Source organism: Parasteatoda tepidariorum, chromosome 5 (assembly GCF_982258835.1).
Source record: "Parasteatoda tepidariorum strain Cologne lab strain chromosome 5, Ptep-v5.0, whole genome shotgun sequence".
Taxonomy (NCBI): Eukaryota; Metazoa; Arthropoda; class Arachnida; order Araneae; family Theridiidae; genus Parasteatoda; species Parasteatoda tepidariorum.
In genome coordinates, this window is record NC_141759.1 from 8402137 (window position 1) to 8427307 (window position 25171).

The 25171-nt window shown below is 31.0% G+C and overlaps 1 protein-coding gene across 1 annotated transcript; it reads left to right on the forward strand.

Moving 5' to 3' along the window:
• Nucleotides 1-1483: 1483 nt before the first annotated feature.
• LOC122272258 (uncharacterized) lies at nt 1484-13793 on the forward strand. The gene is made up of 7 exons (XM_071185328.2): nt 1484-1600; nt 4182-4281; nt 6504-6573; nt 7822-7873; nt 9852-9874; nt 11558-11633; nt 13463-13793. Exons 1-7 carry the CDS (start codon nt 1484-1486, stop codon nt 13610-13612), a joined length of 588 nt encoding a protein of 195 aa, XP_071041429.2. The 3' UTR covers nt 13613-13793.
• The last annotated feature ends 11378 nt before the right edge of the window (nt 13794-25171 follow it).

Consider the following 25171-nt stretch of genomic DNA (forward strand, 5'->3'; position numbering starts at 1 on the left):
AATAATGCTAAAATAATGCATGGTCATAATAAATAATGCTAAAATGATTCCAACTCTTTTCGAACTACTAAACTGAAATGCAATAACAGAATTGATAACGCTAAAATGATTACGATTATCTTTTTATTATCACTTGTGGACTTTATTTTATTAGATTAAGAAAAATTTGATTTTCCCATATCACTAAATAAAAATAAAATTTAAAGTTACTGATTTTTGCTTGAAGTAAAATCATGATAGTCAACATTTACCACCATTACGAAAACATTTCCGTCACTTTCTCTTTTCGCCGAAAGAAAATCTATTATCACAGTAGCTGTCTAAAATTTATTTGGTACCTATAAATACCGTATTTTATTTAATTACTTTTTTAGAACAGAAGAGTCGATTTCGGGTTTGCACTAACAAAGTTCATCTCCGTAGCCTTGCAATTTTAAACTCAATCTAGAAGACCCCAGACTCCCAGATCAAGTAATGGCAGAAATTTGCATTCATGGAGGACTTTTTGATGGAACCAACTTTTGCTTACTTGCTTTACACGAAGAGGAGAATCACGATAGCCTCCCACGTTTAGCCTGACGGCAAGTAGTCTCTAACCCATGATCCGTCGACACTGAGGACATTTTACGCCAGTATTGTGGTCTGTGCGAGCCTGCTGCGGATTTCATATCCACCAGCCATCGCTGAGCCATGACGGCTCTGGGGATAGAGCGTTCGAATTCCAATGAGGTAAACCGGGTTCGAATCCCAGTGATTTCTGGTTGATACGAGTTCCTCATCCGGCTTGCACCGTCTGCAGTGCTGACATAAAATATCCTTAGGGGTAGACGGATCGTGGGTTAGACCTTTGCCAACAGGCTAACCATGGGAAGTTTCGTGGTTTTACCTCTCCATGTAACACAAATGCGAGTTGGTTCCATCAAAAAAGTTCGCCACGAAGGCAAAATTACTCCCAATACTTGATCCAAAGGTTCCCTTGTCTTCTGGATTGCGTTCAATATTGCAACGCTTTGGAGTTGAACATTAGTAGTCGTAAATCCAAAATTTTGGGTCTGCTATTCAGCAATGGTTATAAAATAAGATAAGATCTGCAATCGCTGGGATAAATACCTTTATTTGTATAATTTATACCTTTTAAAACATGAATTACAACTAAAATACCAATAATACTTTTTACCCTGGTAGTCAAAAATGATTCAGAAACGATTTTCATAAAGGAGGATAGATATTGGTTCGATACTATGTTTGTTGAAGTAAAAATCGTATTGTTTTTATTTATTCGACAATTTTAAATTATTATTAATTAAATATTATTAATAAATGTATATTATCAATAAAAAGTAGCCTCTGAATGGTAAAAATAAATGATTAATCTAGTGAAAAATATATTCATAAACATTTATAATTGAAAAATATATGCTTCATAACTATTTGCTTTTATTTTGCATTCATTTTCAAAAGCAAAAAGAAAATGCATACAAATATGATCAAAATTTTTCAGAGAGAAGACATCAGACTTCCACATCCATACAGTACAAACTGTACAGATTATTTAAGTCTTTGGAATGAAAACAATGGCACGGGACCGTTAAACGAAAGGGTATGATAAGATTCTTACGCTTCATATTTCATTTTTGTATAATTAGAAAATATCATTTTATTAACAGTATCAGCTTATTTTGGATAACAGTTAGAAGAATTCAACTCCTTTAAAAATTGTTTAAGGTCAAAGCAGTCTGATTTTTTTACGCGCAGTAAACAATATGAACTGCCGGTCACAAAAATAAAAAAACAATATAGTTTTTATAATTGGTTATTGACAATTGCATATCAATAGTTTGGTAAATTCGAGGATAAATTAAAAAATTCATTTACACTATTATAAAGCATCACAATGGGAAAAAAGGAGCAAACATGCAATTATTCCTTAAATGACTAATTTTAACATTTTAAACATGCAAAACGAGTTTACAAATTTCTAGAAATAATATTTTTCTACCTAAATTGTGCGCAATATTTATCTACTACTCTAAATGGCTGAAATTGGTGGTTGTTGATTTTTACCAGTGAAAGTTCACAATCACATTTTGGTAAATGCCCAAGAAATATATGCTAGGTCTAATTAAGTGTCATTTGTCCGATATTGTCGACTCTGAAGTTTTAAGGTTCAATGCCACTGCCCGGTATACATTTGCCCGGTATGCCCTACATCAATGTTTTTTAAGGTCAAGTTCCACTGCCCAGTATGCAATTAACTGGTACTCCGAACACTGATATTTCTCCTAATCTATCACCAGCAGATACTAAAGTATCGAATAAATATATTAATATCAAGGAATAAATTAATTTCGAATAGGATGTAACAAATATTTCAGACATTCAAAGCAACTATGTGATTGTTGACATTCACTGGTGAAAGTCGACATTCTCTTGATCTGAGTCATTCACGGTTGCAGCTATATCTTGTCACAGTGTGATCTTTAGATCTTTTTTACAACCACAATTAGAATAAATATTTTAATGTTTTTGAAGCATTCAAATCGTTTGGAAAACGTTTGTATTTTTTTCAATGTACCATGAAGGGAAAACTATTTTTCTGCAATTTCTTTATATTAGACTAAACAAATTCTACGAATAAAAAATATTTGCAACAAGTTACTTTCAATTATAGAAAAAAATGTTATTTGCTCAATTTCGAAATTTACGTGCAACAATTGAAGAAGAGAGAAGAATGATAATGGAAGTAATACATAGTATGCATGTTTCCTTTATTTACCCTGCTCGACCACTGTGATTGCCATGTTCTGTTTTTCATATCTTTTCTCTCTTGGCTACTGAGGTTTTTCTAGTTTGTTTCCGGTCCCGCAGTGGACTGATCGTTAAGACACGGTTCCCAGCAGATCACCGAAGTAAAGCATCAGTGGCTGCGGTCAGTGTGCAGGTGGGTGACCACTTGGATCAGTCTGCGTAGGGACCGAGGGTGTGAGGTATTGGTCCTCGTTAAACTGTGCTACCGTAAAGTGCTCGACTTCGCGCGCAGGTCGTCGGGCTACCGAAGCGGGGGTGCCATCCCCTCCGCAGAGGATCAAAATTGTGATGGCATATCTTCGGATCATCCTCTGGGATGTTTCCCAGACCGTCGCCAATAGCCCATTGTGCAGCTCTAGTGCGACGTAAATTAACAACAACAACAAGTTTGTTTCCAATCTTTATTTTTCCATTTTTGATTGGTAATTTTAAGTTGGAAAATTTGCTTTTCAGATTTCAAATCACATTTGTTTCTTCTCACTCACTTCTGTCAAGTTATGAAAATGGGTGCCTACTTTTGAGAGCTTGAAACATGACGACTTTTGTTTACAACTTGTATATTTTTGAATCGAAAGCAGTTTTTATTAAAATAATGCATTACATATTTAGTAGAATGAATGAAATTTGAATTGCATAAATAATTTTTACTGTTAAAGAAATATCTATTTTTTTTTCCTTCACAAATATGCAGCACGACAAAAAATTATATCTCTTTATCATTAGATATATCCATTTTTAAAGACACATAAATATTTTGAGTGATACATCTTACAAACATTTATAAGACGTTTTTAAAATGTTTCAAATGTTGAGTAAATTTTTTTTAATGAATTTAATACAAAATGAAGTAGAAAATATCACGCTGTAATCTCTTTATTGTAGATATAATTAATTTATAGATAGAAATACCTAAGAAAATTAGCACTAATTGAATTTTAACCGATTGTGGCTACCCTGTAATAAGAGTTATCAACAAGCAAATATAACTGAGTTATCATTAAAATATATGATAAAACATTTACCTTAAGTTTCGTTTATATCAGTGGCTAATTACGACTAAAGAGAAAATTTCATTTTTTGAAATGTCTCTTCTAAACAAATTATTTGAAATTTTTGAACGATTTTTAAGATCGAAGGCCGAATGCCCTTAAAGGTTCAAATTTCAGGATGAACAACTGAGGGAATTTGAAGATATAAGAGAAGCACAGTGTTCATTTTATTATTATAGGTTTATATACTTTTTTAGAACAAAAAGCAAAATTAATGCTTCCACCAAAAAAAAAAAAAGATATATAAACTTGAAAAAAAAACTTGAAAAACTTTTACACTTATTTGCTCTCGGCTTAAATAAAAACATAAATTTTCTTATCTAGGCATGCATCGAGTATTGTAAATTGGAAAAGCTGAAATCACGTGCATGTATTGATGAACATATATGGTATGCTCCTCACATGGAGATACTATGTGGCAAAAGTAAGTTAAGACTTATAAATATTTCACACCATAATCGTATTTTAAAAGTATTATTATTAATTAATAAAATAAACAACTATTTATATTCATTTTTGAAGCAAAAAAGTATTTTTCTATGGCAGCAGGTTTATCATAATTGTCAAGAAAGTTGCACAGTGCGCCGGAACAAACTAACCACCCTGAATAACTTTTGATCTAATGATCGGATCTTCAAATTCTAGAACTCATTCTTCATGGTTCGAAGAGATGATCTCAAATATGCTAATATTGAACATATTTCCCAAATTGCAGCTAATCCTTTTATTTTGGGAATTAAAAATCCAAATCCATTGAAAAATTATATGTTTATTCAGAGGAAGTACGTTTTTTGTGTCTGATTTCTTAACTTAAGTTATTGTTTGTACCAATTCAGTAGAATATTTGAGATCATCTCTTCAAACCACCAAGAATGAATCCTAGAACGTGAAGATCCGATTATTAGATCAAAAGTTAATCTGGATGATCCATTTTTTTATTTTGCGCGCTGTACATATGTTTTCGAGAAACAGATAAAAAAATGGTTAATTATATGAAGAAAAAAGCATTTCATTTTAAAATAAAAAAAATATTATTTATTTTGGTTTTTAAGAATTTTATCGTCAAGTTCTTTTGCTATGGTTTATTATAATTTTCTAAAGGAGTTATTGACTTAAGAATATACGGCTGCATAATATTTCAAATACTTAAAGGAAATTACTGATATTTTCATTAGGTTAACATCTTTTTTATGAAATAAAATGTCAAATTAAGGTGAACCAATGTGAATAAATTACATATGAAGTTATTTATACAAAAATATTCTCATTGACCATTTAGTCCCGTCTTATACCTCGCCATCCAATGAGTTCACCCGGATTCGATTCCAGCGATGGCTGATCGATACGAATTCCACACATTGCTTGACCAATCACAGTGCTGACGGAAACTGTCAGCAGTGGTAGACGGATCATGGGTTAGAGTCCCTTTGCCATCAGGTTGACAGTGTTAGGTTTTTTTTGGTTTCCCTCTCTATGTAACGCTAATGCAGATTAGTTCCTTTAAAACGTCCTCCACGAAGGCAGATTTCTTCCAATACTTGATCCAAGAGTTCTCTTGTCTGCTGGATTGGGTTCAAGATTACAAAGCTACGGAGTTGAACATTAGTAGTCGCAAACCTAAAAATGGGTCGGCTGTCCAACGATGGTAATAAAATAAAATAAAATATAGTTGAGGAAAAACTGAAAAGGTTGAAGCATGAAATGCCGTATTATTCAATCTACAGCCAAGACCTGTAATTTGCGTCTTCTACATTTACTGACCATTGAAAAAGAAATAAAAGCAGCCATCTCTTTAAAGAGAGAAGCTCTGTGCATGGGCCAACATAAACGAAAAATCCGATTATTTAGTTGTCAGAACATTGTGAAATATTTAGGACAACCCTTCCAGCGTGCATTCCGCAGCCAGTACGTTGTGACATTTTTCTTATTTCACCGCGTTTCCCCTCTGTGCAGTTTATGTTTATTACATGGTTATGCTAAACTGATCCGTGTTGAGGTCTTCTCTCATCTAGTAGGTGCTTATTCGTGTCGGATGTTGACGTAAAGGAATCAGTCACAGACATTTTAAAGCGGTATTTCGAGCAAAGAGTTTGATGAGAGCCGTGGTTGCTCAGGGGATAGAGCGTTCGCCTTCCAATGAGGTAAACCGGGTTCGAATCCTACCGATAGCTGGACGATACGATTTCCGCACCCAGTTTGCACTGTTCACAGTGCTCACGTAAACTATCCTCAGCTTCGGACGGATAATGAATCTCTGCGAGTACAAAATTTCTCCCAATACTTGATGCAGGTGTTCCCTTGTTTTCTGGATTAAATTAAAAATTGCAAGGCAACGGAATTAAACATTAGTAGTCTTAAATCCGAGAAATTGGGTTGGCTGCTCAATGACGATTATAAAATTAAAAAATTTTGATGGGAAGGGAATTCTTCGGGTAAAACAAACTCTGCATTTGTCCTAGGGCAACTGTTTTTTTTTTTCGTCCCCTTTTCATTAATTCCAGTCTTGAAAATTAATAAATATTTATTAACCAGCAAAAAATTGAAAGTTATAATAAGAAACAACTACCTAAATAAATAATTTTACGTTTTTGTTTTAAAAGCAGTATAAATAAGATTTCGATTATAGTGTTTTCTTATTTTAAACAGTTGTTGGAAGACACACTTCAACTTATGAAATAATTAAAGATTGTATCAGGAAATGCAAACCAGCATGCCGGTAAGTTTTAAAATGAATGTTGATTCAATGGACGTTATTTTGTTATTTCTTTAAGTGGACCACTTCAGGTTTTTCAAGGGAAAGTCAGATTCTTCAATTTTTACTGCAACATTTTATAAACATTTTTAATTTTGGCCTCTTAAATATTTAAAATGTTTGAAAGCGTTTCCAAAAATATTTGAGCACTCTTTTATATTGTTATCTAATACTTTTATCAATCTTTCTCCAAAATTGTCAATTTCTATATATTATGAAAGTAATCCTAGTGCTTATTCCAATTTCTTAAAGTGTACTTGTATGGTATCAATCTATTTTAAAATAAAAATAGAAAGGATCTTCTTCAAAATTGGAAAAAAATACTTATTATTGTAAAAACATATAAAGATTCAGTGTATTTTTCAATTTCTTTAGGAAACAAAATTCACAAGTTTCACACTTTTTGATATAATCGATAAAGGCTTAATTTGGAATTATTTTCGTTAGGTTTTACACCTTAATTACTTTATTTCACAAAATATTACGTTATCTTTCTCTGAAAGAACCAGTATCTGCAATAAATGTGAAAACAGCACCCTATTATAAAAAGAAGCACGAAATTTTCGTATAATCATATAATAATAGTAATTTCGAATTTTTAAAATTACTGTTCGAGTAAATAAATCATGAAAGCTAACTCTTCAGATAAATTTAGCAAAATAATTCAATTTTGGTCTTAGGGGTTATATATAGTGCACAAAAATTGGTAACCCATTCACATTCTATGATTCAACCTTTAACGTTCGAGAGGGTGATCTCAATTATTCTGATAGTTAATACAGACGATAATTTAAGTTACAAGATCATACACAGAAACGTACTTTCTCTGAATAAACTTCCCTTTTTTGGCAAATTCGGATTTCTGACCTTTGAAATATAAGGGTTGGATGTAAATTGGAAAATATAGTTCCAATAGTTTTGTGAGAGCGGTCCAAAGTTTGGATTCCTTATTGGTAATGTTCCTTTTTGAGAATTTTGCCATATCTAGTGAATATTTTAAGTGAATTGAAAAAATTTTGCACGCTATATTTTTTATATATATTTATCCAAAGATAATTCCATAAAACACAGAGATGATTTGGAAAGCAGTCCAAATTATGGACTGCTCTCTTGACTGATTGAATCCTCCCTTAATATTGAGTCACATGTTAGTTTCCTATATAAAATTAACTTTTATTTACTTGTTTTTGTTTTAACATGCTGATTGTTAAGGGAGCAGACGTATGAAGTTACATATGATGAAATAGAATTCTCAGTTCGCCTGGTAAATATATTTAATATGCATATTTTATACTGTAAATACATTTTTTATTGCACTGTATCAATTTCAGATTAAAATTTCACTTGCATATTTTCAAAGACTGGATATAACCTGAAACTAAATTCTAAATTTTTATTGGTTTGTTCCAGTTATTGATCGCATTAAAAATTAAAGAAAGTTAATACTAAATGAAATAAAACTATTCTAGATAATTTGAAAATAATTTTATTGATGACTCCATTTCACAGTAATTGGAATAAAACATTTAAGAGAAGAGAGGTTTTAAGAGAACTTTAAGCGAATATTCTCTTAACATTCGGGAAAGCATTTAGGAATTAAAACTTCTAACGGATTTGTAGACTATGTTTTCTTTTCCTTATTAACACAATAAGAAACCAAATTAATAAAATTGTTGGAATGTGTGGAGCATTTTAAATTCACAGGAATGGGGAAAATGAGCATCTGAAATCCTTAACGCTAGACAGACGGGTGGGGCCAAATTAGTCCCTCTTGAATTTTATTAATTAAAAACTCCTAAAAGGATTTACTGAAAGTGGTGAGCGTTTCTGACTCTTTATAATTTAATCTAGTTTAAGCGTCTATTTGAAAATTCATAAGTTAGCCTTAAAGCAACGTATATATTATAGAATCTTATGCCTAGAATGAGGGGTAGGGGTTTGATAAGCCCAATAGGTATTTGGCAGGTATCTATTAACCCAAGGTAGTTTTGGGTATTAGGTACCCTTTGCTATAAATAAGATATCCCAAATTCATTAAAAAAACAAGTTCATTTCAACATATCTATAACTATTATTTATGGAAAAGAAAGAAAATCAGTTATCTACAAAATTAAAGAATACACTTAAAATTTAAACAGCCGCTGTTCTGTTTAATCAAATGATTTCATTTACCAAATCGAATAAAACATCTTAGAATGCCAATAATTACCAGGTCTATAATACGTTTTTATTAAATTAATTATGGTTATATTTTAAGATTTTGGGTGTCTAATTGACCCACACAATCTGGGAAGGACCAATTTGGCCCTATCAATCTCTCTATTCATGCAGTAATGTACAGTTTTTCTAGCGTTAACAAAACTTAACATTGTAACAATTATGAATCAGCATCGAAAAATGCATTAAAAAATAATAATTATAATTGAAAAACATTGGTGTCATTCTAGCTTAGGAAGCTCCCCTTACAAAAAAAGGTGTTTTTGAGGTTATTTTGAGATTGTCTGATGCAAAAAAAAATGCATCTGAGGTAAAAAAACGAGGTTATGTTTAGCATCAAAAATAACCCCATTGATGAACCTCATTTACACCTCATAGAATCATTCTCATATATATATAAATCAGCAATTTTTTTAGTTGAGATTTTGATTGAAATAATTGAAAAAATAGTTGGTTGCTCTAAAGTAGATTTAAAACATTCTCAAAGTAGCCTCAAATGGGAATAAAGCAACTTCATACACCTTGATTATACACCTTAACATGTTGTTCTTTTAAGGTTGTTTTTGAAATCAAATCTTTAATCAACCTTGACACCGCAAAATAACCTCAAATAAATACATTAAATTTTTGAAAGGGTTTTGATGCCATTTTTCATTACTATCCCTTTTAGGATATGTATGTGAAAATGGCGCTACTTAAAAGCATTTCTGTGTTTCATGCATAATTTTTTTTCTGTACAATCTGCTTCAGAATACAGATCACTCCGAGATCATTGGGTTCCACAATACAAAATCTTAATTAACATTAGTCATTAGTTGATCGCATTTATGTTGGCTTATTATAAAATAATATTATGTTATATAATATAGATAATATTATGTTGCTTCATATTATATAACATTATACTATATAATGCCTTATATTATATTGTCTTATGTTTCAAATTAAAATTATTTGCTCTCAGTAAATTTTATAAGTTTACTTTGTGAGTAAAACTAATATGTGCTTCAATTTCTTACTTACAGTGTCCGACTGGATTATTTTGCAGGTAAGTTAATAAATAATTACAAAGTAAAAGTGGTGACACAAATGTACTAAATAAACCAATTTCGAGAAATTATAGCAGCTGTAGAAAGCTGTTTATGAAACAGCTTTCTGCTGTGATTTTTATAGGATGTTCGAAACCATACAGTAATTGCTAAAAAATAAGAGCGTGTACAGAGTAAAAGCATAAAATGATTTGAGAAAATTTAAAGTTATCGTACAGAAATCAAGACCTCCATGGCAAAATCAGAATTTTAATCAATGGTTTTAATCCATTATATAGGATGAAAAAAAGAAAGAAAAACATTTTGTCAACAAAAAAGTTTTAAATCATAAAATAAACGGAGAAAGTCCGAAAAAAATGGATATTTCGTACAGTATATGTAATTCATTTGCTCTAATCATGAGAATTATGAACTATAGTTATTTATAGCTATTTCTTTAAAAGCAAACACATTACAAATTATTTAAGACATTATGAATTATTTACTCACATTTGACTGTAAACAGTACACTTAAATAATGAAATTAAAAAATCAACAATTGTTTTTTATTTTATTCAAACATTATCCATTAAAAGTAGTGGATAGTTACTTTTACCTTTACCCTAATCATTAATGGTTTTAATCCATTTTGGTTCTGGTCAAAAACAGAAAAAACGAACTTCTTTGCTAACAAAACAGTTTCAGACCATCAAATAATCGGAGAAAGTATGAAATAGAATGGATATTTATAATATCCCTATTTTATAAATATCTATAAATATGACCTATTTCATAAATATCCTATTTCTGTAAATATTTTTGTATCCTTAAGTTATTTTCCTATACTGCGCTTTCAATTCAAGAGTTTAAAACTGAGAGAATTGTTTTATTATTATTATTATAGTTATTATAATATAACTCTTCTCTACATCTTAAGACAAAGTTATTTAGAAAGGTGGTCTAGTCTTATTAACTGTTTCACAATTCTTATTTCTGTGCAAATAACATTAACATACTGTTATAAATTACGGTTAAAAAGATGTGTTAAATGATTTAGAACTGAAGGATCAGCTTCATTCACAGTGTGAGGCAAGGAAAATAGTAAATATATCCGCTCGTCTGGTAAGTGAAAATATTAAATTTCGGCTGTGAACTCATCGAATTTGTTTGAACAATACAATGTTATTTTAAAAAATGATTACTTAAAAAAATTACTTCTGTTCACCGATTGTTCTAAATATATATAGTACTAATATATATTTGGACGTGGGTGGTGGAGGCACAAGAGTAAGCAAACAGAATTCCTTTTAGAATATTTGTTTTATCTTTAGTACAAAAAACTGTTTTCTGCCAAGAAAAAACAATTATTGCATTAAGGTTGGTAAGCGGCAGCGATCAGGGGACTTAGCCTAGTATTGAATAAATTATTAATTCATTTTGCAGCATATTCAAATTTATTTCAAAATATATTAACAAACATTCATCGATGATAACTAAGTTAGTTTTGTAGTCATTGTACAAAGTTTTTTATTAATGTAAATTTAAGAAAAAAACATTTGACAGGAGAGAAAATTTTCAGCTTATTTTAATATCGATTGTGACAAATTTGTAAAATCGATAACTTAGATCTTACTTTGGCAAACTGAATTTACAATAAATTAAAGAAATATTAATTCTTCAATATAATTCATTATTTTTTTCAGGAACGATCTTATTACTGTTAGTGTTTCTTTCCGCACATTCAAGTTGACAAAACACATATCTCAGCCAAAATATGAAGTAAGTAATGCAGTTCTTTTTTCTGAATAGAATCGAGCACAAATATAATTTCTTTAAGAAAAAAAGCCATGCTTTCGTAAAAAATGTTTTGGCACTAAATTAAAATTTAAATTGAATACAAGATAAAAATAAGTTTAAAATATAACTAAATATGAAATCGAATTAAATTTAATGCTAAACCAAATTTGAAATAAATTTCGTTTTAAAGTAATTAAAATAAAATCATTAGATTTCATTTGAATTTATTTTGAAACTAATATTTTCTAATTTATTAAATTAAAATAAACAAATTATTGTTGAATTTAAACTTTTTTTAATTTTAAATTAATTTATACAAATTAAAAATAATTGTAATTCAATAAAAATTCATCTTAATTATGAATTATTTTCAATACAAATGACACAGAAAAGTTTATTATATGGCAGATTATGAGTAAAAAAAAAAGCATGAAAGTTAACGTTGTTCCCACATTTTAATTTTCCATTCATCGTAAAATATATGCAAACTTCATTAATTACTTTGGCATATACATCACAACATATTTAAATCACCAGCCCATATTTCGTCTTTACAGGACAAAGGTATCTTTTTAAATATATAATTAAAAAAATGCCTGAAAATTGAATCCTCTCTGAGAATTTTTATTACAAAAACGCAATAATAGCTGTTGCCTACTGTATGTGAAAGAAAAATTCATAAAATTGTATGCCTTCTTAAGTAAACCGTTTCCTGGAAAAAGAGTTGACCAGACATTCTGTCAATTTGCAGAAAATACTGTGTTTAATTGTTTGAGGGAACGGATTTCGTCAAAAACGATAAGCTTCCGTACCATTCCACAAAAAGTGCATGATTTTGTGATGTAGTGAATGTCAAAAATTGCGAAACATAACTCAAATTAGCCGATTAGTCAAAAATGAGAATGTCTGATTGAGAATAATCTATTAAAGTATTTGATTATTCTCAATCTGTTACAATAGATATTAAATTCTACTAAATATCTATTTAGTAGAATTTAATATCTACTGAATATCTTTAGTAGATATTAAATTCTACTAAAGATATCTTAGTAGAATTTAATATCTGCTAAAACAGGGAGGGCGAACCAATGGCACGCGTGGTTATTTATTGCACGCGACGCTATATTTTGGGCACACCACCGATCATGAAGTTCACTATGAAGCATATTAAAAATTAAATTAAGATGCATAAAAACAAACAAAAAAAAACAATTATTAACAAAAGAATTAACAATTAATGCCTAGAAAAAAATTAATTAATAACCATAAAAAAACAATCTAACAATAAATGACTAGCAAAAAAAATTAACAGTCCTGCTTAAGCTAACATCTTACAACCTAATATAAAAATAAAAAGTTTTGAGTTGACACTATTTTGTATTATTATTTTCCCAATAATCACGAAATCAAAATTATTTGACGGCGTGTCTATGACCTCATTAAACAATTTTTTTTAGAAAAAATGGCACGTTGGTGCATAATGGTTTGCCACCCCTGTACTAAGATATTAAATTCTACTGAGATATCCTTAGTTACCTTCGTTATAACTAAAGATATCTTAGTTATAACGAAGTTATAACTGAGATATCTCTAGTTATAACGAAGCTATAACTGAGATATCTCTAGTTATAACGAAGTTATTACGTTATACGTTATACGTTATTGCGATAACTTGAAGGTATATCGTAAGTTACCTTCAAGTTATATTAAACCTACAGGAATATAACTTGAATTCCTCTCCCTAGATAAGAATATCACTCATCATTAATTCTGCGTGAATTTAATTCAAGTTTCTCTTTGATATTTTACAGAGCATTGAGTTGTTCAGCTATATTGGAGGATTAATTGGAATGTGGTTAGGTATCAGCCTCGTGTCTATTTTTGACCTTTTAGAATCATTGAGCTACTTGCTTTACTATCTTTTCATGAGCAAGAAACTTTCCAAGCATCGTAATATTTGAAAAAATATTGAATTGTCTGTTTTAAAGAAAAAAGGAAATATACTTATGTGGAGTATGCGGTGTTCAACTGCTTTGAACAAAATTTATCTATTTGTAAAAATGTTGAAGATGAAGAATTATTTATTAAATGTGTAATAAAAATTTTACGTAATTAATTCTTTATTTGTCCCATTAGTTGTTTTATAAGGAATGAAGATTTATGAAATTATTGTTATCTTGCAAATTAAAATACTGTTTGTGTCTCCAATTTATTTGCTTACCTTCAATAAATTGACTCATTCAGAATTTTTTTTTCTGCTTAAAGTAGAGAAGCTGTAATTTGTTGAAGTTAAAAGCTGAAATTTTTTGACACCAGAATATTTTGCCATTGTTTCAAAAAAACATTTTTGCCTGCTGATAGGGATATTTTGAATTATAAAACTAGCAAAAGTTTTTCTTTAAAATACCAAATTGTCTGAAATTGTTCGCATCTCAAATATTTTTTCGTCTTCTTTTTTTCTTTAAGTAAATATTTATCAAATGTAGTAGAATTTACTTTTTAACTTCATGCTTGAATTTATCTTAACAAGTACCAAAAAAATGAATAAATGTGAAATATGAAAAAAAATATAGGATGTTGCTAGAATAAAACCATAATATATTTCGAAATTTTTAAAAATATGAATACTAAATCTAGATAATAAAAGTTTACAATGAGAAGGTTATGCTTTTTTATTCTTAATAAAGGAAATTACTTCTCATTTATTATTTCAAATTGTTTCGAACATTCTGCATTCCTCAGTTTAATTTTTTTATCGTACATTTAATGATTATTTTTAAATTCAAGTGTCGTTTTATTTCATTACGATTAGCATATTAATTAAAAAAAGGGTGGACACAGAACTGTAATATTAGTATATTTTATAAACAAAATTAGATTTTTTAATCATGAATGAGATGCAACCACGAGGGCTGTTGAGAGGAGCGAATAAAGGACAAAGATTCCCTGAATAATTAAACATCTTCATACCTTTATTCTAACATTTTTTTTAATTAAACAACGATTTAAACTCTTGTCCATTTTATACCAGTCAACAATATTTCACTGTAAGTGGTGAACTTTAAGAAAAATTTTTGCAATGAGTTAATCAATAAAGAGGATAATAATCATGAATGTGAAAATACGTTTATTTGGACAATGTTTTTACTAGCTGAAGTCACATTTATAAGACTATTTTTTTTATTACTACCATCGTTGAAAAGTTGGTCCAATTTAGAATAAACGACTCAACTCCGTAGCCTTGTAATTTTGAGCCCTATCCAGAAAGAGGGATGTCCAGGCTTAAGTATTGAAAGAAATGTACCTGTGTGGAGGACTATTTGATGGGCTTAACTCGCAATTGCATTATATGAAAAGAAAATCAACGAAAACCTCCTATTATTAGCCTGACGGCAAGAGGACTCTAAAGCCTAACCCATTGATTCTCAACGGGGGCGATACCGCCCCCCTGGGGGCGGCGGGACTATGCTGAGGGGCGGTGGACTTGTTTTGGGCAGTAGGGGGGCGTTGGGTATGGTTTGGGCGGAAGGGTGGCGTTGAGCATGTTTTGTCATTCAAATTTAATTTTAAAACTTACAAATAAAATTATTAAATAAAGATTAATTTAATAAAAAAAATTATAATAAAGAAAAAAAAGATTAAATTAATATAATAAATAAAGATTATCCTATACACTATTTGAAACAGCAATAAAACGAACTTACACGACACCTATTCTTCGATCCGAACCAACACAGCTCAGCGCATGAGCCAGTAGTTTTTGCCTCTGACTCATTCAAGCCATTTCGTGGAAATTGCAGCACATGCGCTTTCAGTATGAATGTTTGATTGGACCCGTGTTTCTTATAATGGTTTTCGTTAGCTTTCTTGCGGTTTTTTTCCCCAGTTTCGATTAGATCTCATAGTTTATTTGGCCAGGTACGTACGCGAATTAGTTCTTTATGGTATCATAAATTATTTATTAATTTTGAGAAATGGTTGATTTTCCTTCATCGTTTGTATTTTGCTGACACCAACAATGTCGGTTGACAAAAAGAAGTGTCATCAATACAGTGTCACGTACTTGAAGTTGGGATTTGTTCAATTACTGTTGAACTCTCAATTACCTATGTGTTTACTTTGTAATAAAGTTTTATCTAATGAGGTAAGGGAATCTTACCGTTAGCAAGAGCATTTGCAAAAAACTAGATATAGATTAGTCATTTTTGACGAACGTCTTTTTTCACGTTTCTGAAGGCACCTTCGGTCTCAGGGTAACTAGTAACGTCATCACAAAAATGCGACGGTGGTTTGATCGCTTCTTATAATATATCAAAATTTATTGCTAAATCTGGGAAAGCTCAAACCATCGGAGTAGAGTTGATACTGCCGGCTGTCAAGGAAGTTTTAGAAACAGTTTTACATCATCCAATGTAATAAAAAACTTTCCCATAAACAACGATTCAGTGCGGCGACGAAATGATGAGATGGGTGAAGACGTTGAAATTTCTTTATGCAAACTTTTGATGTCCAACGAATTTTCCCTTCAAGTTGATGAATTTACCTTGCCAGGTAATGCAGGCTTTACTGTAGGCATAAGTCCGGTTTGTAAAGGAAGGGAAAATTATTCAAGATATGTTTTTTGCAGGAAGTTTGATTGTAGATATAAAAGGTAAATCTATTTTTAGTATTGATTTACTGATTTAGTGCTGAGATTATTTTAAAGAGAAAAACATTCCTCTTGCGAATATTATGTCCATTGCCACTGATAGTCTCCTGCAATGGTGGGTCTACATCGTGAGTTTATCGCCCGTTTGGAAAGGGAGGTACCAGATATTTTAGCTGTTCACTGCGTGATTCACAGACAGTATTTAGTAAGAAAAAATCTCAGTGACCGTTTGCATCAATCATTTCAATATGCCGTATCTGCTGTGAACAAAATTCACAGTAATGCTCTCTAAGATCGATTATTTAGACAACTGTGTAAGAAAAACGATGAAGAATTCAATCGCTTGCAATATACACAGAGATCCACTGACTTTCCAAAAGCTTCTGTCTCAATAGGTATTGTAATCTTTTCGACTCTGTGCTTGAATTCCTCGAAAACAGAAATGTAGCTCTAAGAGACAGATTGCTAAAATTTAAGAAAGACTTTGGCTGATTTATCTGTAAAATTTAATGGCATTAATTTACGTCTTCAAGGCGACGAGCTCAATTCGATCCCTACAAAATAAGTTATTTTCGCCTTTCTAAAAAAAACTGATTTTGTTTTAGCTGAATTTTGGTTGGAATGAGTTCAGCCATGCAGGCAAAATTCTCTCTGATGATGCACATGCACAAGAATATTGTCAACACCTTGACTCTTTGCACATGGACTTTTCTGACCATTTTAAAGATCTTTTGTTCCCTCGAAGTCCCTCAATGGGTTTATGAACCCTTTTGTAAATATTGAAACAGCAGAGGTTCAGATTTACGAGGAATTGGTCGAACTTTTAACTAATGAAACTTTGGAATGGGGATCATCTCACAGAATTTTTACTTAACACTAAATAGACTGAAATACCTATATTGTTCAAAGGCAGTCAAAATGACTGCATAGAATAACTAATGAATAAAGAAAGCATAACTAATGTATAAAGAAATTTGTTTAAAATAAAATTTAATATTTTTGTTATTATTTTCAGTTATATAACAAGTTATTTGCAAATATCAACAATAAAAAAATTAAATGTTGTACAAAAAGTCACAAAATTCTAAGAAATTGTGTTATCATTGTTTTTCTAATTGAAATTAAAAAGCAGTCAAAATGACTTCCATAGGCAATCTAGTGTTAAAGGTAACAGTTGTCTCTATCTTGGACTGTAGAATATCGCTAAAAAATTTTTAATTGCCTTCCCTGCCTCCTAACTTGTCGAATGTGGATTCAGTGCTGTTACGAATCTTGTCAAAAAAAGAAGAAATCGACTCGAAATTGTGCAAACGTGGGTATTTGCATCTTCATCTCACTAAAAGTATTGAACCGAGCGTTAAGGTATTGGTTTTGAACAATTAAGTACAATCATCCCACTAACATAGTCACTTGAATGTTTCGTTGATACTACTTTTTAGTGTAACAAAATTATTTTGGGTGTTATTTTAATTATCTAATTTAGAATAAATTATTATTTTTAAGCATAGGTTTCTTAGTTGTATTTTTTTTTTCATTAAACGTATTTATTTTGATCATAACAAATATACGGCGATTACCTGCCGTGAGAAAATTATCGAGTTAATTTATTCTTTTTTAAAAAACCAAACAAATTCAAAGCGTAAAAAAATTGCTTAAAAAATTTGCCTCTTATGATTCAGCACACATCCCTCCGTCCCCATGCTTAAAATAACAGGATTTTTATAAAGGGGGGCGTTGAAATATTTTTTGCTCCTTAAGGGGGCGGCAACGTTAAAAAGGTTGAGAACCTATGGCCTAACCGGTCAACCGCATAAGTATTTTACGTCAGCACTGTGCCATGCCGGCACAGCGCAAGCCGGATGCGGAATTCGTATCTACCAGTCCTGGCTGGGGCTCAAACCCATCTCATATATATATATATATAAATATATATATATATATATATATATATATATATATATATATATATATATATATATATATATATATATATATATATATATATATATATATATATATATATATATATATATATATAATATATATATATATATATATATATATATATATATATATATATATATATATATATATAAATATATATATATATATATATATATATATATATATATATATATATATATATATATATATATATATATATATATATATATATATATATATATATATATATATATATATATATATATATATATATATATATACACTGGTTATCATAAATTAAGGAAAATTCACAAAAATCGCGATAACTCAAGAAATTACACATGGAATTTTATGAAACTTACCCACAATATACAACACATAGTAAGGTATTAAACAACATAAAAAGAAATTATCAGACATTAATAGTAGTATAGAAATTAGCACATGTATAAAATAAACAAATTGGAAGTATCGGTTTGCAATAGAAAAAGTACCTTTAATATGGAATATGATTGCCTCTAGAAGCAATACAGCACAAACAGCGATGTGTGATGCTTTCAATTATGCGGTCTATCAGTTCAATAGGAAGTGAGAGCCATTGCTCTTGTAAAGCAGTTGCAAGCGTGGCAAGGGTCTGAGGGGGCGGATTGATGGCAGATACACGCCTCCCTAGAGCATCCCAAACGTGCTCGATAGGATTCAAGTCCGGGGATCGAGCTGGCCACTCCATGCGAGTAATTGTTTCCTGTTGAAGATAATCATCAACAATGCGAGCTCTGTGTGGTCTTGCATTATCGTCCTGTAACAGGAAGCAATCACCAATTGCCCCGGCATATGGGCGCACATAAGCATCAAGGATGTTGTCTCGATAAACCTGAGCATTCACGGTTCCCCTTGGAAAGACATGGAGGTATGTGCGCCCTCCTAAGGATATGCCTCCCCAAACACAGACACTGCCTCTTCCGTATGCATCTCTTTCACGGATGTTTGATGGATGATAACGGGTCCCAGGTTCTCTCCATATCAAATAACGTCTACTGTCACTTTCTAGACTAAACCTGGACTCATCCGTAAAGAGAACAGGCCTCCATTGATCTGACGTCCAGTGGACATGTTGTCGGGCCCACTGCAAACGGTCTCTCCTATGGCGTGATGTGAGCGGCACGCAAATGGCTGGTCGTCTCGCATACAGACCACCTTCGTGGAGCCTTCTGCGCACAGTTGACGTTGACACCAACCTTCCGGTGGCTGCAGCAAGAGAGGATCTAAGATGTGTCGGAGTAGCGGTTCTATTCCTGCGTGCACTTAATGTCAAATATCGGTCATCGGCACTGGTCGTAACAGTTGGCCGTCCTTGACTGAACCTCCTAGATGCCGAATCTGTGGTTTGAAATTGCCTCCAAAGTCTATGAACCACAGATGGACTCACATTTAGCCATCTGGCCACTTCTGATTGACTCTGCCCTGCCTCTAGTCTCCCGATGGCTCTCCATCGTAGTTCTTCAGGCAAATGATGCCTAGAGGTCATTATTACGAATTGGCTATCTCAGATTTTCAATGTCGCAATCACAGTAAAATTTGTGTGCTTTCTCTCAAACTTGGACTTTTATGCTCCAGGCAGATGACGTAAGCCGAGTGCAGCGCCACTAATTTGCATATTGCAATTTTACTCAGCTACTCTTAGTGGACAACATATGCAAATTTTGCACGGTTTGGCTTTCTTTTGAAAGAGTTATCGCTATTTTTGTGATTTTTCCTTAATTTATGATAACCAGTGTATATATATATATATATATATATATATAAGGAGAGAGAGAAGAGAGTGGAATGATAACACATAGCCGATCACAAAAGACTTCTGGCTAGTGACGCACAAAACAGCCAATCGAAATTGAGTGAAATTGTGCGCATGTGTGTGAAAAGGTAACAATTTTAAAAAATGTCTGCAGAAATGTTACAACTAAACTTACCAATTATATCTTGTTTCGATTTTTATTTTGTATTAAGTGTGTGAAATATATTGAACAGACTTTACTTTAAAATACTAATATCTTTTATAAAAAATGGATCGCCGTGAATATCTTCGGCGATATCAACAGCGACATACGGTTGAACATAATTTAGCAGCACAAAATTACCGGGAAAGTAATAGTAGTGTTATCAAGACGCTACAGCAGAATGCGCGGTGATGAAACGTTGAAGAGTCAAGACGTTTAAATGAAAACGAATAATATGGAAAATAACTAGAGAAAAAATGTTGTATATAAGAAGGTTTTGTAAATAATTTTTAATTTTATCATTGTTTTTCCCTACTTTTAATTGTTTTTACTTACTTTCAAAACATCGTTCAGCCGGAAATATTAATTAACAGTTCATATTTGTTTGAGATATTTCTTAAATAATGCATAAAAGTGCAAATCATTGGCAGACAAAATGATGTGAAAGGGAAATCAATGAAAAATGAACTTAGCTAGGTTTTGTGAATATTCAGCGATCTATTGCAAATAATTTTTAATTTTATTGCTTTCACCTTATTTTTTTTTATAGCAATTCAGACAAAAATGTATAATGATCAATAATATCATAATTACTTCATTCTACATGTGTTTTTTTATTAGTATTCAATATGACAAAAAAATTAAATTGCTTAATTTAATTTGTAAAATTTCAGTTACGTATGTATTTTTTATAAAATTTGCTTTTTGTCTGATTGAAACTAAAATATTTTGTCGGATGACAGTATTAAAGTTAATTGGGCAATTACTTGCAATGGTTTTTGCTTATGAAATATTACTCAAAATCGCTTATTAATATTACATGTTTTAATTTGTTTGCCATATTTGAAAGTTTTGTTTCATTAGGTTTTAATTGTTTTCAGTATAAAATTTAAAATACTTGGGGGGGGAGAGAGATAAAGCACCATATAGGGAGCGTCCGGCATCCTATAAGATCAACGATGATTTGGATTAGGGGTAAAAATATACTGGAGTGTGCCCCTTGGAGAAATTGGCGACTTATGTTTGGCGCCATTTCTGTTTGCGCGGAACACATTGGTAACAGGAGTGGCTGTCAAAATATAATGATATTTCAATTGGAAATTTTCACCAAAACATCGGCCAAAACTTTATAGAATTGTTATGAACCCGATATGAACAAAATTAATAAACCTAATAAAATGCATTTTGAATGGAAACAAAAATTAATAGAGTAAGAACAGAAAGAAAAGGAAAAAAAAAACAGCTCACTTCTTCGTTAAGCTTGAATATCCTCTGATTTAGGTGCACCGAATTCTCTAATAGCAGTTAGATACTGTCTAAATGTATCATGAATGGATTCTGTGTACCTCCATCGGCACAAAAATTCGGCGAAGTGCGAATCGAAAATGTCGTCTGTGGTACCGGACTGGCGATGACATTTTTTATGAAGTCCCTTTTTATGACTGCCCACATACCTTCGATCTTATTGACCAGAGGCAAAAGTAACCTTACCAGCCGGTATCCAACGTAGAACTAACGGACCTGTGAAATTACATATAAAGTTGAACATTTAAAAACTAGCGCTAAAATCTGAACCAATCAGAATCACGATGGGGTTTCAACATCGCCCAGCTTGGCAATCACAACTTGGCGAGAATCAAGGCGCACCCTCAAACATTGTCTACTCGAGTTAGGCTCGGCCACGCGAGCCTCGGATACGGAGATTAATCTCCGGCTAATGCCCTTTAGTAATGTGCTAAATAATATTGCTTCCTCTCTATATATAGGTTTATAAACTTATATAAAGCAATTTTAATACAAACAATATTATAATGCTGGTATAAAGGACCTCTGACCTTTTACAATCTATCATATTCTCTCTATGTGATGTTGGTGCAGAAAAATTGCCAGTTATTCTCCAGGAAAACGGCTTTAATTTTGTTCGTGAAGCAAACAGAAATGTAATTGCGTAGCAATTATCGGGGGTTGGCGAGTGGCAGCGAGCAGGGGGTGGAGCCCTCTAGTATATATATATATATATATATATATATATATATATATATATATATATATATATATATATATATATATATATATTTTAATCAGCGACTCGTCTACTTCACCGAATTCTTTCACCAACGATTATCGTCCATTAACGCGAAGTCATCTCCAACTGCGGCAGCTTAAGGGCATATTAGACAAATCAAATTCGCCGTCACTAAAGGGTCATCTTTGGCGCCAACCTCAAAAATTGCATACTGCGAAGTTTGAAAATTTAGAAAAATTTGCATTTGTGACTCTTTTCTTTCATTTTATACAAAACAAATTTCCTTGTACCATTAGTTTATACAAGACTTACTTTATTATTTCACTGTTTTGAGCAGTGTACATGAAAAGGTTTCTTTACATTGTTATGAAAATGTCATTCCATTAAATTTTCTTTCAAATAGAAATAAAACCAGAAATATCAGAAATATTTAGTTTTTTTCCGAGAAATATTTTTTTTCTATTTGTTTATTTTAAAATTTCCATTTTCCTCTGTTTAATTTTGTAGCGTTGTTTAGTGAAAAATATCATCTCATGAGAACTATGATCTTCCTTTCAACCACTTACATTTGAATTCAAACAGAACATTTTCAATTTATTTGACTTTAACCAACTTTTATCTATTTAGTTTTAATCTAAAAATGAATTTTAGTCTTCCTCTAATCTTGAAAAAATGTTAATATACATCCTCTAAGCACCTGAAATTTATTAAGTAGTTAATTTATTAAAAGACTGCAGGCAAATCGATAAAGTAAACAGCCTTTTAATCTGCAAGATGACAATAATTCTATATATTGCATTCTTTTTAACACATTTCCTATGACAACTAAAGAATCAAAAGCGTAAAACCTTTTATTTCACTTTATTAAAGGTAAATAATCTGCTGTATTTTTACAAATAGAGAAATAATGCTGAATGCATTTGCACACTGTATGCTTCATATTATGATAATATTTTTCTTTGCTTTCAAATTGACATTTCAATATTTTATTTTCAAACAACTCGATTTTTGAAAAATTTCTTGGGCATGAAAGGATAGTAGAGCAAGTAACACAAGGATTCTAAGAGATCAAATATCGAAACGAGGCTGATGCCCAACCACATTCCCATGTAACCTCCTATGTAACTGAACAATTCGATACTCTGTAAAAATAAAATTTGTAAAAAAAATATACACATGAATATAAGTATTTTACATTTTATTATGCATAGTAGAGTGTCTAGTTTTTGTGTTCCGAACGTAATTACTATTTTACAACATCCACGTTTTAAATAGAATTTGCTTTAATAATTCAACTTTATTTGCTATTTTTGGAAGGAATATCGCAACTAAATCCTATAATTTCCGAAGAAACCCGAAATGTTAAATATGGTTATCACTGTCCTGCAACATCTTGATGCATCCCTCCATTGAGTTATGTTATTGAGCCAATTTTGAGCCATCAATTGTACTTCAATGTGATGAAATCTCACAGCCGGTTTCGGTAATTTTTCATATTTCCTTTTATCATTATTGTTCGTGCTTATTTATCTAAATTAAAATTGTATAATCCAACAAATGAAATAAAATGCATTTAGATGTTATCATTTGCTATCACAATAAATGCAAATCCATAGGGTAAACTACTTAAAAAATGAAATATTTACAAGTTATTGGAATGTATTTTCGTACTCTGCCTCCTAAAAAGCGAACCACCCTCAATAACTTTCGATCTAATGAGTGGACCATCTGATTTCGCTGAATGATCTTCACGTTCTAGGACTCAAACCTTAATGGTTCAAGGGGGTGACCTCAAATATGCTCATTAGTTTGTACAGATGATATTTTAAGTTACAAAATCAGACCCAAAGCGAACTTTCTTTGCATAAAAATGCCTTTTTTTCGGTGGATTCATATTTTTGACCCCCAAAATATAGGGAACAGCCGTGATCTGGGAAATATGAACCACGTCAGGAGGGTGGTCTAAATTTTGGACCACTGAATGCTAATTTTATTTAATAATAATTTTATTTCGCTATATTTCGATAATGCTTTAACAGAATTGTAAAATTTGTTTGTCCAAAGATACATCAATGAAAAAAGCAACTTTAAAAAAATAATTATTATTTTTTATTATTTTATTTCATAATGATTAAAAAATTTCGAATTGTAAGAGACACAATTTTTTACATCATTTTTAAGAATATAATTTTACATGGCAAATGCGATATTTAAGCAAAAACATTTCATAAGAAATTGAAAAAAAAATTACATTTCTTGCTAAAAAAATCAAAACATTCGGTATTTAAACCATTTATTTTGTAATTTTTCCATTCATATAGTAACGGTTTACCAAAAACTCTATTTTTTTAAAAAAAAATATAGTTCTTGTAACGAAACATTTAATAAAAAAAAACTGAAAACTAAATTTATTAGAATAAATAGTTTCTACGCATGTTCTGAAGTATCATAATAAAATTAAAAAAATTTCACACACATACAAAATTTTTCACTTTTTATGAAATCATACTTCTTATTATTGTTAATTTTACCAGATTTATTACAAAAACGTTTCTGTAAAAATTACCAAGCTCTTTGGTGTTCTCAAAGAGCCAGTAACGTGGTAAATTAAATTTTAAAATATTCTTGTGGTTTTGAAAATGCTTTTTATTTTGTTCCCGACAATATTTTGAATTCGAAACAAAAGGGAAAAAAGTAATTTTTAGAGAAAGAGAACGTTTTTGCATTTTACACTTACGTTATTTCTTAACGTAAAATTGAACAGCAAAAATTATGTAACATATTGAATGTTATCCAAAAAACAAACATAAACAATTTTTTTAAATTAATCGGGTTTCTTTTATTGCGCCCTGCACCCCTTCAACTTTTACTTCAATACTAATTATGACACTCAACTTTTTATGAT

What these genes read in the sequence shown, in the direction of transcription:
- LOC122272258 (XM_071185328.2), top strand. Translation starts at nt 1,484, where the DNA reads ATGATCAAAATTTTTCAGAGAGAAGACATCAGACTTCCACATCCATAC. An exon ending in AAATGCAAACCAGCATGCCG is followed by an intron (nt 6,574 to 7,821) that starts GTAAGTTTTAAA and finishes CTGATTGTTAAG; the next exon opens with GGAGCAGACGTATGAAGTTA. An exon ending in TATCTCAGCCAAAATATGAA is followed by an intron (nt 11,634 to 13,462) that starts GTAAGTAATGCA and finishes GATATTTTACAG; the next exon opens with AGCATTGAGTTGTTCAGCTA.